Source organism: Pundamilia nyererei, unplaced genomic scaffold, assembly GCF_000239375.1.
Source record: "Pundamilia nyererei isolate P.nyererei 1_Seehausen unplaced genomic scaffold, PunNye1.0 scaffold00058, whole genome shotgun sequence".
Taxonomy (NCBI): Eukaryota; Metazoa; Chordata; class Actinopteri; order Cichliformes; family Cichlidae; genus Pundamilia; species Pundamilia nyererei.
The window spans coordinates 3374876-3390759 of NW_005187459.1; the positions used below are offsets into that span (position 1 = coordinate 3374876).

Consider the following 15884-nt stretch of genomic DNA (forward strand, 5'->3'; position numbering starts at 1 on the left):
TTGACTAAAATGCTCATAATTGTGTATTTTAAAAACAAAAACAAAAAACCATTGACTCAGTGAATGTTTAGAGAAAGCTGAGATCAGGGGTCAACTCGGAGAAGTAAAATAAAAAGCTGCTGTTGGAGCAAAGGGGCCGGTCTACCTCAGAGGCATACCAATGTGACTGCTGGCATCGTTCTTCCTGACTGAATTGATGAATTTGCAGCAGATTTGACTGCAATTCTTTTTCCTTAGTTTAGCGTGGGATCAAAAACACAGAGATTCATTTCAGTGCATTATATCCTGATTTGTTGAGAGAAGGCGGTAAAAAAGAACTTGAAATAAAAATGTTGGTGTATCAAAAGAGCAGCTGAGCAGCTCTTCTTTCTTATCAAATTACATTTTTTTAATGAATCTCTCAAATTCAGGCAACTTTGGTTTTGATAGAGAGAGAGGCACCGAAGAAACACTGAGTTTACCAATACAAATGCTGCAGTTAAAGACACTTGCAAAATTACAATCACCATTTTCAGTTGGAGATTTGCCTTTCAATGCCCCTTACAGCCCCAGAAATGTAACTTCTGGTGCAAGGTGATGGCTTGTCGCCTGGAGTCTCTGTGACGGAAGAAAAAAAAGAAGAGATTGAACTATTTATCATTTCTGAAAGGAAGAAAAATATTTGTGATTGTAATAGACTCTCATATGGTAACAGCTGAAGGACTAACTCCTGCGGTGGTGATCCTTCTTCTACTTTAATCAACCTGAAGGAAATGATGAGAGAGGAAGTGATTACAGAAACACCCCGTCTCTATACCTCCAGGATCTCTGTCCTGAGTAGATAAGCCCCTCCTGTTGCTAATTTCCAGCAGAAAAGCAGGAAATGTGACAGTGTAGTTTTCCGCTTCCATAAACAAGCTGACTGTCAGAGTTAGCTGCCAGCCCTGCGAGCGTCTGGGCTGAGTCTCCTTTTGAGGGAGTCGGACGTTACTGACAGGGAAAGTGAGCAAAGGAGAAGAGGGAGAAAGTAGGGGGAACAGGAAAAGAGACGGGACAGAAAGACAGGAAAACCCATCATAAAAAAGGACAGGAAAGAATTGACAGGAGAGAAGGGAGAAGACGAGGAACAGACAGACTGAACTGAGCTTCAGTCTCTCTTCCTCTCCTTTGACAAAGCAGATTAAGTCATGGCTGCGAACAACACAAATTTCCTTCTGGAAATGCTTCAGCCTGCCGACGTTGGTGAGTTTTCTGAGTTTTCTTTCTCTTTTAGCTGGTGTGTTTCATGTGGTTGCTCTGATTGGTGCCCTCAGGAATTCAAGCTTGAATCGCCTCCTGGAATAGATGTAATATGCGGGCCTGGTGCCTTTTTGAACCAAGCTTTATCATCCAAATTTGAATATTCAAAGAAACCTTTTCAGACTTCTAAGAATGCTCAATCTGTTTGGTGCTCATCTAAGGAGCGTGGAAAGAAAAGCGACTGGACTTCTTTAAGTTTCTTGAGGACGTTTCACCTTTCATCCGAGAATCTTCTTCTGTTCTAAAACCAAATGGTGGAGAGTCCCAGGTATTTAAGCCCTAGTGGGAGTTTTCCCTTAAGAAGGTACTTGACCCACTATTGATCAGGTGCCTCATCAAATGAATAAAGGTGTAGGTCATTATCTGAGTTTTAAGGTGAAACCTCACCCTATCATGTGACCTACTGAATCAATGTTAATGTCAATCCAGTCACTTTTCTTTCTAAGCTCCTTAGATTACCATAACCTGGATGACCGAGAACCTACACAGACATACTTGCTGCTGATGTTTTCTTTTTTTCAGTTTTCCCTAATGGCATTTCCAGATGACTTTTTACTAGCGTCTGCCCTCCATTTTCCAAAATTAGAGAAAAAAAAACTTGTGGAAATGTGGTCTAGTAACAAAGCAGGTTCAAACTTTTTGAACATTTTATTGAGGGGAACCCGATTTGTTTTCCTGGCATAAGTCCAGTGGTATTTGTCTCATCTGCTACATTCTCTTCCTTCTCTCAAGCATGCTCAGTTGGCTTTATCCAAGGCAAAGTAGCACTGATCAAGAATATGTCAACAGCTTTTCATTTTTTGTCTGTGTGTGCGTGTGTGGAAATGAAACTCAGTTGGTTTGTTTTCTCCAAGACGCTCAATCTGTTAAACACAGGCAGAGGAAAGCCTATTATTATTTTGTCAAGGGCCACAATATTTCAAGACACGTCTGGCAATTCTCAGTTTCTTCCTAGCACACATTAAATCCCTTGCATTCACAGTGGATTATTAAAAAAAAAAGACCATAAAGGATATTTAGATGCACTGCATGTGCATAAGAGCAGTGAGGATGTATAACTTCACCAAAGCTGAAAAACCCTCCAACCTGTGCATTAATTGACTGTGTGGATCCAGAAGGATATTTAGATCCAAATTAATTTCTGCTGTTGTACTGAGAGCATCAAAAAATGTATCTAAATGTATCTTTTTGTCAATTTTATATGCATTTGTAGAAATATTAACTGGTTGTTCCACACTTGCCACACAGAACTGCAAGCAAGTATTTGTGATACCTGGTAATCAGTCTTTCACATCACTGTGGTGGAATTTTGGCAAACTCTTCTTTGCAGAATTGTTTTAATTCAGCCACAGTGGAGGATTTTCCAGCATCAATGGCCTTTTTAAGGTCATGTCAAAAAAGACTCAATGGGATTTAAGTCAAGACTTTGACCAGGCAACTCCAAAGCCTACATTTTTGTTTTTGTCTATTCAGAGGTGGGCCTGCTGATGTGTTTTAGATCACTGTTCTGCTGCATAGCCCAAGTGTACTTGAGCTTTAGGGCATGAACTGATGGCCAGACAATCTCCTTTAGAATTTTATTTTACTGTTGGTGTGGTGATCTTTTTATGAAATGATGTGTTAGTTGTATGCCAGATGTAAAGGTACTCAAGCCTTCAAGAAATCTTGGGGATCACCAAGATGTTTTTTGGCAGTGCAAGACAAGCCTTTGTGTTCTTTTTGGTCAGCAGTGGTTTTCTCCTTGGAACTCTCTCTTGGATGCCATTTTTGCCAAGTCATGAATTCTAAGTGTAACTGAGACATGTGAACCCTGCAGCTCTTTAGATTTTGTCCTGGTTATTTTCTGACCTCCTTCCATAAGTTATGTATGTGCGCTTGGACTAATTTCGGTAGGCCGGACACTAATAGGAAGGTTCACCGCTGTTCCAAGTTCAGATTCCCAGCCTTAAAGCTTTAGAAATGGCTTTATAACCCTTTCCGGACTGATAGATATCAATGACTTTGATTCTCAGCTGTTTCTTTAGATCTTGGCACGATGTGCTGTCTTCTGAAATCTTTTAGCCTGCTTCACTTTGTCAGGCAGGTTCTATTTAAGTAATTCTTTGATTCAATGGGTCTGGCAGTAATCAAACCTAGGAGTGGCTTGTGAAACTGAAGTGAACTTCTGAAAAAATTTGGCTAATCACAGTTCATTCATGATTTCACACAGGGAATCATGAATTAACTGATTAATAACAAAATGATGGTTTAATAAATTAAACCATAATTTAAAACTGCATTTTATACTTACTCAGGTTATCTTTGTCTAATATTACAATTTCATTTAATGATCTAAAGCATATAAACAAGAAGAAAGCAGGAAAGGGAGCAAACACTTTTTCACAGACTTGTAATGGGAATATTTGTGATATAAAAAAGATACCACAGCATGGATCATTTTATAAAGATCCTTTTTTTAAATGGTATGCTTCTCTCTTCACAGACCACCTGATTATAGCTTTCTGTGCTTCTGTGGCAGTGGGCCTTCTCTTGGGCGCCCTAGTTTATGTGATGCTTACTTGGTTTTCCCGACACAAAGCAGGCTCTGCCAGCATCACCCGCCGCCCGCATCGCCGTTCGCACACTTCTTCCCGCCATCGTCCAGGCTTTAACCGCAGCAGCAGCTATGACCGGCGAAGCAACAACAGCTTAGTGACAGCTGCTTTCACCTTTCACCGCCAGACTTCCTCTCCAGATCACTTTGACGCAATGGCGCATAAATCCAGCTTCAGGGGCTCCACCTTCCACCCGCTCCTCCAGTGCAGCCAAATTGCAAGAGAGGCAGAGGAGGGTAGCCAAACCACACTGCCACGTACACCACCTCTGACTACATCAACTGGATCAGCTCAAAGCGTAGCCCAGCCAGCTGCCACCCCACCAAGACCAGAGTCATTTTGGGGGAACAGTGTCAGAGGTCTTCATGCTACGCAGACCCCACCTCCAGCTTATGAGAGCATAATCAGAGCTTATCAGGAAACCCGAACCTAAGAGGAGTGAAAGCAGCACTGGCTGATACTAATTGGGAGATGAATGGATTTCCAAACTGGACTAAATCTATAATGATTTTTATGATCAGGTGGAGCTGGAGTGGAGAAAACAAAGAGGCCAAGCTCAGCTAAGTGCCCTGCTTAACACAATAACTTCCTGAAATTACATAATTTTTAGCAAATCTGCTATATATTTATAAACATATTTGCCTTTCATCATTAGATACTTTTATACAAAAAAAGAAATTGTAAACAGTTATTTGAATGGTGTTGCATCCTGTCAATGGTGATTATTTATAATGTAAGGCAAGACATATGCTTTCTCCGTGCAGGTCGTATAATAACTATGCAAGAAAAGATGTAATGATTGTACACGTGAAGCTTAAAAGATAAATAAAAAGTGTGTGTAAGCCTGTAGTTAATAAAGTGCATTAGACTATTTGATGTTTTATCAAATTCATGATGAAAACTTGGTTAAATGGACCTGATGTTTTTTATTTTCTGAATCACATATTCAAGATGATTTTGTTTATGTGTTTGCATGAACAGCACTTGCGAATGTGACATGTGAGAAAATGTGGGCATTAGGTATAAGAATTTTTGTTCTGTATGTTTTGAATGTATTTTACTGGACTCTGCTCTTAAGTTAATGCAATAAAGCAAGACTCAAAAAGGCTTTTCAGTGCAGACATTTTAGTCTGCAACAGGTCTGGAGGGACTCGGCAGGACAACCATTTCTCCACATAAGCTGACACAAAATATATATAAAAAAAGTGAATAATTCTTCCAATAAGGCCTCTGGGTATAAAGAAAGGATACTGAGCAATCTCAAAATGTAATGGGTTCTGTCCTTTACCACTCCACCTATAGCTACTTTCAGCTGCTCCCTTGGTACAAGCACAAATGGGCTTTTAATCTCCAGCTAAAACTGAACCAGTGACCTTTTGCATGGCAAGCAAATGTCTGAACCATTGTACTATGAACTGCTACTATGTTGATTTTCATGAAACCTCTCCAGCACACTTCATAAAAGTCAAGGTAGTCACCTTACAATGCAGTTCAACCTAGCACTCACTCAAATATGAGCTACCAACAGTTCAAGACTATAGTGTTGTTCCACAGTAATGCACTCTAGAGCAAAAAAAAGCCAGAATACAATAATAGTAATAGCTGTGGTAGACTGCTATATTTACAGTGCAGCTGTGCTGTCATTTTTATTACTGTCCTAACTGTTGTTTCCTGAAGAAGGAACTTGTGTACAACAGTAAAGTTTGAAAGGTGAAGGACACAATCCCTACAGAGCTCTTAAACTTTACAGGACCAAACGATGAGCAGCACTCGTAATGGCAAAACACATAATCGCTAAGGTATTTACAGCTGACTAAAACCAGACAGAAAAATAATAATAAAAGCTAACCTAAAACTTAAAATTTTTAAACAATGCAAACTAAAAACTAAACCGAAACAAACAAACCTACTACGGAAACTAAATTAATTAGTTTACCACATTTAATACACACAAAAAAGAACTATACAACCAAATCTAAAAACATGACTCCAAAATGCCAAACTCTTAGCACAATTTTACTGGTCTCACTCAAATATCATTATAAATCCAAGTTTTGCACATTTCTGACACACAAATCCATTATTCAACACGCTTTTTTCACCTACAAAACACTGGCCTTCAAAAGGCAACACAATCATTACCAGTTACTCTCACTCGTCATGCACCTCCTCAAACTCAACTAGAAGAACAATTCAGTCATGTGTCAGAGTATAAAAGAGGCCTCAAGTGTAGAAGAGGAAGACTAGCAGGCAGCGGAGGCCATCGTGGACGAGGAGGAAGAGGAAGGCTCAGCCATGCCAATATTTCCAGTGAAATGTGTGCAGCTGCTCAGTGGGACATTTTGTATTATAGTAACCAATAAATACTTCTTTTGTTACCTTTTTGTATCTCTGCACTGATTTTCTTGGCAATGTTTCTCACTGTACTAACATTACATGGTAGAATTACTGAGTTTTGCCATATACTACATGAAACAGGTAACACTGGTGTCGAGATATATGTAGAACTGTAAATTCTATATTTGGACAAAACTCCCTACACTTCACCAGAACAAGAAAAAATAAACTTACTCTTACACATTTGCATGGATTTAAATATGTAGCTTCATGGCCAAAAAATACACAAATAATTTTTATAGTAGTTTCCTGAATTTCTGAATTTGGTTTTTGATGTTCTGTAGGAATGTAAAGGTATGTGCGTGTTGTTTTGGTTAAAGAAATCAGTTTTGAGAAGAAAGAACAATGTTTTGAGTTGTGTTTAAGTTTTTAAAAGTTTTATGATATGTTAAAAATGCAAATAAAATGTAAAAAACATGTAATAACAAATATGTTACTGCATGTAAAAAATACACTTCTGTTTAGATAGATATACTTTGCTCTTTTTGTCAGACCTTCCCACAGATGTCCTCCTATATATATTTTTGTCTTGTACTTATGGAAAAGAGTTGTAGAAAAGACATTACTGGTTTTAGTTCTAATAACATTTTGTCAAATTTTCACTTTAAATAAATCTGGTACATATTTGACTGAGAAAGAGAAAGGAGGTCAAACTCATTTTAAACTGTGAGCCAGATACAGCACACTTTGATCTTAAGTGGGCCAGACCAATGAAACTCTTCTTTCTGTCCGTTCATAATGGGTTATTCGATTATTGAATATTATCTTAATATTTGACAAAGAAGCACAATTTCAACAGAACATCTCAGTTTTTTTCTACATAATAAAGATTCATCCACTGCTGTAGTGAATGAAAGAAAACTATATGTATGAGAATTAAATTGTAAGAAATAAACGTGTAAAATCACAGAAAAGGTTCTGGTAGCTATATCTTTGTCAATCCTGTGATTACAAAACACAAAGTTTTTGTTTATTCACAGAAAACGTCCTTTATTTGTATCCATTGTTTAAAAAAAAAAACCCATTAATTTCTGTAGTGAAGAAAAGGAACTTTTCTGATATATATTTTTTTATCTGTTACCTAATTACTTAGGTGTGGCCACATAGGAGGTATTTAGCAGTAAAGATAAATCTGTGATACAAAATTATATTAAAAGTCAAACTAAAACAGACTCTCTTCGCATTTCCTAAAGCTGTCCAGTGAGGCCCGATTGGAGTGTTCATCAGCTTATTTCTGGCCCCTGTGCCTTATATTTGACACCCCTCCTCTAACCCATCTATTCTTATCAGTTTGCTGATATTGCCAAATTTCACATCCATAAATTGCAGTTCTCCAATAAGAAGCCACACTTCCCTATTTTCATGAATGGAAATTAAACTTTATGTGACCACAATTTATCCTTCCCGCAACAAGAAGGCTATAAACATTTTTGAATTTATAATATCGCATTGTAACAGTATTACCGTCTTTATTTGATGCCTCTCTTACTCTCGCCCCTCCTCTTTTCCCCCGTGACATATTTACTTTTTACGCTGTCGCTTTTGCGTAATCTTGCAGTTCACACACCGAACCTCTAAAGCGGTCAATAAAAAAACTGTTGCAGTGGATGACGTATTATTTGTGGGACAAATTTATGTTGTGTTTATTTACACCGGCTGCAGTCTTGGAGGACGTTATCGTAGTTCTTTTAAAACGTGTCCATCGATAAATACGGTAAACTCGCTTATCAGAAATGGACATTAATCCACTACATGTCCACCGGGTTACTCCATTAGCCGTTTGGGTGCCTTGCACAGAGCTAGAACAGTCATAGCCAAATGCTAACTAATCTCCATCAAGTTAGTGGCAGCTAAGGCTTCATTTAGCTTCACCCGGATTACGTTTGGGTGTTCATGCCAGCTTTGGCTTTATGGCGGAGACTTACCGGTGTTTATGTTATTTACTCAAGTAATTTTAGCCCAGCTGTCAGTCACACCCACCTGTGTGGCTAGCTAACGTTTACCGGTAGCTAATGGTCTTTGATTATATTAATGCTTTAGATTAGTTCACCATTAGCACTGTCACGAGTTAAATGTTAGCACTGCTAAGTGTTTAAACTGACATGATAACATTAAATGTAATTATCGGGTCGTTTTTGCGTTGACATAGCGTTATGTGCCTTATCAGACACTGTCCTCACGTCTGTGACTTGGTCAGATAGGTTGGACAGCAGTCTGGTTAACACACGCACATCTGGGAGGGCACACAGGGGAAGGATGTCCGCAGCCGCTCTGCGCTGGATCCGTTGTCGGAGGCTGAGCACAGCTGGGCCGCCTAGTGTGAAGAAAGTGCTTCAGTGGAAAGATTTAAGTAAGTTATTAGACAAATCAGCAATCTTGTACAATAAATTTCAATAAACACGTTGAAAATAAAGATCTTCCTCTTCGCTGACATTTAGGGAAAGTTGCTAAAGTAACTGGCGCAGTTGTCTTGGGGTAAGTTACATTATTAAAAGAATGATTTATGCAGCGTGTGAGAGAAGAATGATCTCTGTCCCATAGCTTATTAAACATGCTTCTTTCTGCAGGGGCTGTCTTTTTATTACTTATGAGGTGATAGCCTTGGATAAGGCTGTGACCATTGACACTAGTGCAATTCTTCAGGAGAAGAACAAGTCGTACATCTATCTGAGGGCCACTCCTTCAGATGAAAAAGACAACCTAACTGGAGGTAATTAATGCTATCCTAAACAACCTCATGGGTAACATGACACATTATATATCTTTTGTTGCTGGACTCAGTCACAACTTTTCACCAAACCCTGGCTGGTGTTTGTAGGACAATCCCAGAATAAACAGTACATTTATAAATGCATCACGGAGTCTCATATTTGATGTTTTTGCCTGTTGTACGACTGTGTTTGTAGTTCTACATTTTCTCACTGCATCAAAATATTCACATTCTGTTTCTACATACCTCCATCTAGTGTCGGACGTATTTTGGGACGAATTACACGTTTTATTGTGAAAATACACAAGGTCAGATGTAGCATCTCCCATTTGGCATTGCAGTATTTCTTCTTGTACTAAATCTGTCATTTTAACCTTTTTTGCTGTATAAATTATGTATATATTTCCACTAGCCTATAAATGTAGGAAGACCTGTTTAGATTTTTAATTTAAATTTACTGGGTTTTGGACATGTTCCTTCTTCCCTACTGTGGGAGGGCATTATCTGACAAATATGCTGAGTGGCCCTATTTTGTTCTTGTATGAGAAAGTGTTGTTGAGTTTTTTATGTTCAGTGGGGCAGTGACACCTGCCTTCATTCTTCCTGTCTTCCCTTTCCTGCCAGAACTTTGGGCCATTTGGTGTTGGGTGATTTTACTTCCTCTACCTTTTTAGTGGAAGCTTTCACAATCAACTTATAAACTCAAATATAAGCGGCTTGACTATGCCGAAACATATGATCATGATCATTTTAAGCAGTAATCACTCATAATGCGCTACTTCACTTTTAACTTAAAATAAATACATGTGAACTTAACACACAACAGTATAGCAGGGAATGTGTTTAGGCTTTCGGGGAGGTGCAAATGCTATAAGGATGAGATGGATTTATAGTGAAAGATAAAAAACAGAATCTTTATTATAAAAATGGAAATATAAATTAATCTGACTCAAATTTGATTAATTAGCCACCTCTACAGGGAAGCATTTCTAAATGGTTTCTGTTGTCTTTATAATGTTATAGAAATGCAGTTCTAAATTTTGTCAAGAGAGTAGTGGCTAGTTGTTTTTTTCTGCATCTCTTCCAGGACTTACACACAAAGCAAGGAGGGAACTTCATAAAGCAGCAAGACGGTTTGTGGAAATATCCTCGAGGCTTTTACTGCAATCACTCGATGGTAAGAAACTAACAAACACCAATTCACCAATAACATAGACAGATACACGATAATGTCCCTAATATTTCTTGAACTGAAAAGTATTATTGCCAATAGCAGGGCAAGTGTTTATGCTCAGAAAACTGTAGTCATTTAGTCAATTTTATGTGACGTATGTGCACAGAGACCAAAGGAAACACCTGCCTTTGCACATGCACATCCTGTTTTGAATGCCACATAGCTTTTACAGTGGTGTGGATCTTGTAAAAGTGAGTGGAATAAACAGGTCTGAGATTTTTTGTTTTGTTTTTAGCCAGCTGTAGTTTTAAATCCGCAGACAAAAAGTTACATTCACTTTTGTTTACTTTAACCTTTTACAAATTAATAGCTGCCAAATTGATGACACAAGTTTCACTCCTGCAAGGTTTGTACTGTAGCTCATTAGCTCTTGTAGTAATCTAAAAGGTGGTGCAGTAGACACTAGTAGTTAACCTAGTTGTAGTTAGAATTGCTAAAAGGTCCAGTTAGAGGAATTAGTAGAACACGTCTCCATTTTTATTTTGTAAATGTTCAGACGGTCAGTTTGTTCCGTAATTTTGTGTCTTAGAGCACTTCAGTCATGTGGATGCTGACCCACATGAGGTGGCATTGTGGGTCCTGCTGAAGAAGATACAGTCAGCTAACAAAGCCATCAGATTAGAGGCTGTTCAGGAGCTTGCAGACAATCACCACTGGCATGGTAAAGGACCCTAAAAGTTTCCTGTCACGTTAATTTGATACACAACAGAGACCTGCTCTGGTCTTAGATCACACCTGTTTTGAATAATCCAGATTACCAGTACCAGACGGCAGCCCAGGTTATAGACCATCGGACAGCAGTGGGCTTGGCCCGGATGCCTCAGGTAGACCTGAGGTTTTTCCGTCACCCACCTGCACTGCCTGATTTGGAGGAGGTACTCAAATCTACTTTTTAGGATAGTTGCCATTTGAATGCCTACCTCACAGATGTGCTGTGATCTTCTCAGGGTTTGTCAGCGGAGGACGGACTGAGGCAGCTTTTGGCATCTCTGCCTCAAACTGAGGTGGACAAATGTGTTCGGTACTTTACCTCACTGGCCCTGAGAGAGAGCACTCAGTCCTTGGCAGCACAAAGGGTAACAATCACAGATGTACACATACATGTACAGTCATTAGGAAGGCCAGGTCTAAAACTAAAAACAGTCACTGGGATGTGATAAAGAAAAAAAGAAGAAGCTAGTTTCTATATCCTGTCATTAACACGTGCGCTTCATTGTTCCAGGGTGGTCTGTGGAGTTTTGGTGGCAATGGGCTGCCTTATGCCCAGAGCCTTACCTCTGTTCCTTCTGAGAAGGTGGAGTCCTTCTGTCTGCAGGCACTGGTACAGCACTCAAAGGTAATCATCATCATTGTGCATCCAAAGGTGATTTAGTCTGGAGTCGGTGGCTTGATTATTTACTTACTACTCATTGCGGTCATTGTAGCAGTGTATTAAGGTCAATTCTATGCTCCTGCTGTCTGGATGTTGCCTTGTGGTTAATACTTTGTGATCTGCAGGTAAGGAGCCACTGTGACCACATAGTTGCCAACGGAGGTCTACAGCTTCTCCAGAGGGTTTATCAGCTCAGAACAGACTCTATGAAGATTCAGAGGAACATTGTTCGCATCATCGGAAACCTGGCTCTCAATGAAGGTGCCCATCAGGCCATAGCCCAGTCCGGTAAGTCTGTAACTAATCTGAATAAACTGGAGACAGCTCTGATTATGTGTAATCCTGACTGGGTGCGCTAAAGATGTTATGAAAGTAAGGTCTAAAATATATGTTGTGCTTGTTTCAATTAGAGATTCGATTTTCACCATCACAAAAAAATGTGTTTACTTTTATAGTTATCCACCCCAACTTATAAATTTTATCGTACTCCTCACACGTTCCTGTTTTTTTCCCCCTACTTTACCCATAAAACACTTGCAGGCTGGGTGTCTGTCCTGGCTGAGATGATGCAGTGCCCTCACATCATGCAGGCGTCTCACGCAGCTCGCGCTCTTGCAAACCTGGACAGGGAGACAGTAAAAGAGAAATACCCAGATGGCGTCTATATCCTGCACCCACAAACACGTAGCAAGTAGGAAAACAAATTCAGTTATTACATAATGCATTAACATCATATTATTTTATTGTTATAACCCAACCGTCATCTTTGACAATGTTTTCAATTTCCAGTCAGCCAATCAAAGCAGACGTGCTGTTCATCCACGGGATTCTAGGGGCAGCTTTTAAGACGTGGAGGCAGAAGGACCGCAATACATTAGAGGAAGAGGAGGCAGCCAAACGCGAAGATGACTATACAGAGTGCTGGCCAAAGGTAACAAAGGCACCTAATTCCTCTCATTACATTAATGGATTTTTTCAGTGTTTTCCAGTGTTTCTGAGGTCTCACACAGCTTAAGATTTATCTCAGTGTTCTTCCGTGTTGTTTTATTACTATTTATTGTCAGTCATGGTTGGCTGCTGACTGTCCAAATCTGAGAGTGCTGTCAGTGGAGTATGACAGTCATCTAAGTGACTGGATGGCCCAGTGTCCTGCTGAGAATCAGAGGTAAAAAAAAACCCAACTATAAGTCTGTAGTTTCTTTATAGGTCTACATGTGATTAAGGTGCTATTCTTGGTAAAATAGAATATTTTTGCAAAGTCGGGTACCCTTGGATTAATTACTCCAACAGATTAAAAAGGGTTGACTATCTGTCTCTCCAGGAAGTCTCTAGCCTACAGAAGTCAGGAGCTGCTAAAGAAGTTAAAGCTGGCGGGAGTTGGAGAAAGGCCTGTGGTCTGGGTAGCCCACAGTATGGGAGGTATTTCTCCCACATCTTTCCTTCCACAAGCATGTCGGACTTTTATGCAGATCCCTTGAATCCAATTTGAAAAAAAAAATTACTAATCTATCCTCTTGCATTTGGTTTCTCTTGCAGGACTGCTTGTAAAGAAAATGCTGCTGGATGCCTTACAGGACCCAGACATGCATGGGTTATTACAGAACACCAAAGGGATTATGTTTTATAGTGTTCCTCACTACGGCACCTTCATGGCAGAGTACTCTGTCAATGTCAGATATCTTCTCTTCCCCTCCATAGAAGTCAGAGAACTCTGTAAAGGTCAGTGAATATGATGAATTCTGCGGTCTATGGAACTTTTTCAGCATCTAATGTGAATTGATGTGTGTGTTTTAAGATTCACCAGCTCTGCGAAGCCTGAATGACAACTTCCTGAACCTGGCCAAAGAAAAGGATTTCAAGGTGCTGAGCTTTGCAGAGACTCTACCGACAAACATTGGACCCATGATCAAGATACTTGTGGTACCAACGCAGTCAGCAAGTATGTAACTCCAAATACTGTAATGTCTGAAATGTACAGCTTAAACATTAAAAAAACAACAACACATAGTTGAAGCAGTGTCTTGCGTCTCATCGTGTTGTGGTTTCAGATCTCGGGATTGGTGAGCTCATTGAAGTGGACGTAGATCACCTAAACATCTGCAAACCAGAGAGGAAGGACTCGTTTCTATACAAACGCAGCCTCCAGTTCATCCTGGACGCTCTGCAGAGCTACATCGCCCACTGACAGAAATCTATGAAAACAATGACACTGAGACCACCTGCTGTATACTTGAAATGTATACTACACTCCAAACCAAACAGAGAAATAACTGCTCATTCACATAAAGCACCACAAATGCGATTGCAGTATAGCTAATTTGTGGAAACCTGTCAGTTGTGATAACGATAGCAGGGTGCGTTTTTTGTTGTTGGGGTTTTTTAAGTCATCCACTGAGATCGGTCTCTTAATGCTACATCAGCTAAGTTATAAAGAAAATAACTTATGTTTACAAGTAAATTAAGCACATTGAAATTTTATCTAGATTTCCTTTTATTTTAGATTTATTACCAGCTAATCATGGGATACACAATGCTCATTATCTACTGTATTTACTTAAAAATGCACTGACATTTTGTTGCTACTCATGCAACTCGACTTTTGACCAGAGCAAAGGTTTAAGACTTTATTTTTATATGTATTTGTTTTACTCTAACTATAGTGTGATTATCATCTTATGTGCCAAAACATACTCTTTCCCAAGCCTTACCTCAAGTGGACCTGAGTTCATACATTTAGTTCAGATTGCACATGCAGTTGTATGGGACCGATCAAGCAAATTAATTTTAATACATGTGTTTGCAGCCCCCACTGCCACTAGCAGTCCTAAATGCTGGCAATGAAATGAATAAATGTGTAACGTTTGAGGGTTTATTAGTCTATGCATTTCTATATACAAAGTACAAAATACAACAAAGTACTTGAAACATTCCTCTGGGATTTTGGCCCATATTGACATGATACCATCACACAGGTGCTGCAGATTTGTCAGCTGAATATCCATGATAGGAATATACCACATCCCAAAGGTGCTCAAGAGGATTAACATCTGGTCACTGGAGGTCATTTGAGTTCAGTGAACTCATTGCCACCTACAAGAAACCAGTATGACATGATATGAGCTTTGTGACATGATGTCTTATCCTGCTGGAAGTGGCCATCACAAGATGGGTACACTGTTATCATAAAAGGATGGACATGGTCCAGAACAATAAATGGGTTGAACTAAGGGGCCTAAATTGTGCCAGGAAAACATTTCCTACACCATTAAACCAGCCTCGGAAACCTTAGTTTCCTATTCTTACCTTATTCTTCTGCTGCTGTAGCCCATCTGCTTCAAGGTTCAAAGTTTTGTTCAGTCATAGATGCTCTTCTGCATACGTTGAATATAAAAAAGTGATTATCTGAGTTACTGTTGTCTTCCTGTCAGCTCAAAACAGTCTGACCATTCTCCTCTGAGGCATTTTTACCCAGAGAACTCCTGCTCACTGGATATTTTCTCTCTTTTTGGATCAGTCTCTATAAATCCTAGAGATGGTTGTAGCTCAAGTGACCAGCAATTTCTGAAGTACTCGACAATCAGCCCACATTCAAAGTCACCTAAATCACCTTTCTTCTCCATTCTGATGCTCAGTTTAAACCTCAGCAGGTCATCTTGGTTGTCATGTCTACACGCTTAAGTGCACTAAAATACTTCCACGTGACTGGCTGATTGGATATTTGCCTTAAGGAGCAGCAGAGCAGTTGTACCTTATAAGTGGTTCTGAGTGTTTGTGTAAATATATACATATATATATATATATACATAAAAAATTCCATAAATACATATCTTTGCCTAATAACAAACATGTAAATGTGCTTGTTTGCGCACTTGCGAATGGCAATCCCCTTCTGGCAACCAAAAACTCTCCTGACTTCATGCAACCACAAAAGGTATACCCAGTTAGCTAGCAGAGATCTCACAGATTACAAAACTGCATGTTGCCCACGCTCGGACTAAAAGTAACTGAACCAGCCGCAATAAAGGCCACAAAAATGTGTAGTGTCCGATATCTGTTAAGACAGAAATTCAGACCTGTGATAGCCAATAGCAGCTGTAGCTATTGACAATCCAGTCTTCAAGTGATGACGTATGAACCATGCTTCTGGGTCCAAACTACTCTGTTTTTATCAAGGCTGTTGTGTTTTTAACATGTTTTAATGCTTTGTATCTTGTTCTATTTAGTCTGAACAAGCCCCTTAAAAAAAAAAAGTCAGTGATCACCGTCAGCGTCTATCAGTTTTTATTAAAGGTATTATAG

At 39.4% G+C, this 15884-nt stretch overlaps 2 protein-coding genes across 3 annotated transcripts; both read left to right on the plus strand.

Annotated features, from left to right (window-relative positions):
• The first annotated feature begins 889 nt into the window (after positions 1 to 889).
• myct1a (myc target 1a) lies at positions 890 to 4979 on the plus strand. The gene is made up of 2 exons (XM_005734487.1): positions 890 to 1221; positions 3761 to 4979. The coding sequence occupies exons 1-2, from the start codon at positions 1167 to 1169 to the stop codon at positions 4303 to 4305; spliced, it is 600 nt and encodes a 199-aa protein (XP_005734544.1). The 5' UTR covers positions 890 to 1166; the 3' UTR covers positions 4306 to 4979.
• Positions 4980 to 7831: 2852 nt separating this feature from the next.
• On the plus strand, positions 7832 to 14907 carry serac1 (serine active site containing 1). 2 transcript variants are annotated; one of them, XM_005734488.1, is made up of 18 exons: positions 7832 to 7983; positions 8471 to 8619; positions 8708 to 8744; positions 8837 to 8979; positions 10067 to 10156; positions 10524 to 10559; positions 10743 to 10874; positions 10967 to 11088; positions 11161 to 11289; positions 11436 to 11549; positions 11711 to 11873; positions 12126 to 12276; positions 12375 to 12516; positions 12650 to 12750; positions 12907 to 13004; positions 13122 to 13304; positions 13381 to 13524; positions 13634 to 14907. In XM_005734488.1, the coding sequence occupies exons 2-18, from the start codon at positions 8526 to 8528 to the stop codon at positions 13768 to 13770; spliced, it is 2016 nt and encodes a 671-aa protein (XP_005734545.1). In that variant the 5' UTR covers positions 7832 to 7983; positions 8471 to 8525; the 3' UTR covers positions 13771 to 14907. The 2 variants fall into 2 exon arrangements, with proteins under 2 accessions (XP_005734545.1, XP_005734546.1); XM_005734489.1 differs by lacking the exon at positions 10524 to 10559.
• Positions 14908 to 15884: the final 977 nt, after the last annotated feature.

Excerpts from the sequence above, each read along its gene's own strand:
- myct1a (XM_005734487.1), top strand. The coding sequence starts at position 1,167 with ATGGCTGCGAACAACACAAATTTCCTTCTGGAAATGCTTCAGCCTGCC. Across the intron at positions 1,222-3,760 it reads GCTTCAGCCTGCCGACGTTG|ACCACCTGATTATAGCTTTC; the intron begins GTGAGTTTTCTG and ends CTCTCTTCACAG.
- serac1 (XM_005734488.1), top strand. The coding sequence starts at position 8,526 with ATGTCCGCAGCCGCTCTGCGCTGGATCCGTTGTCGGAGGCTGAGCACA. Across the intron at positions 11,874-12,125 it reads TCAGGCCATAGCCCAGTCCG|GCTGGGTGTCTGTCCTGGCT; the intron begins GTAAGTCTGTAA and ends AAACACTTGCAG. Across the intron at positions 12,277-12,374 it reads CACCCACAAACACGTAGCAA|TCAGCCAATCAAAGCAGACG; the intron begins GTAGGAAAACAA and ends TTCAATTTCCAG.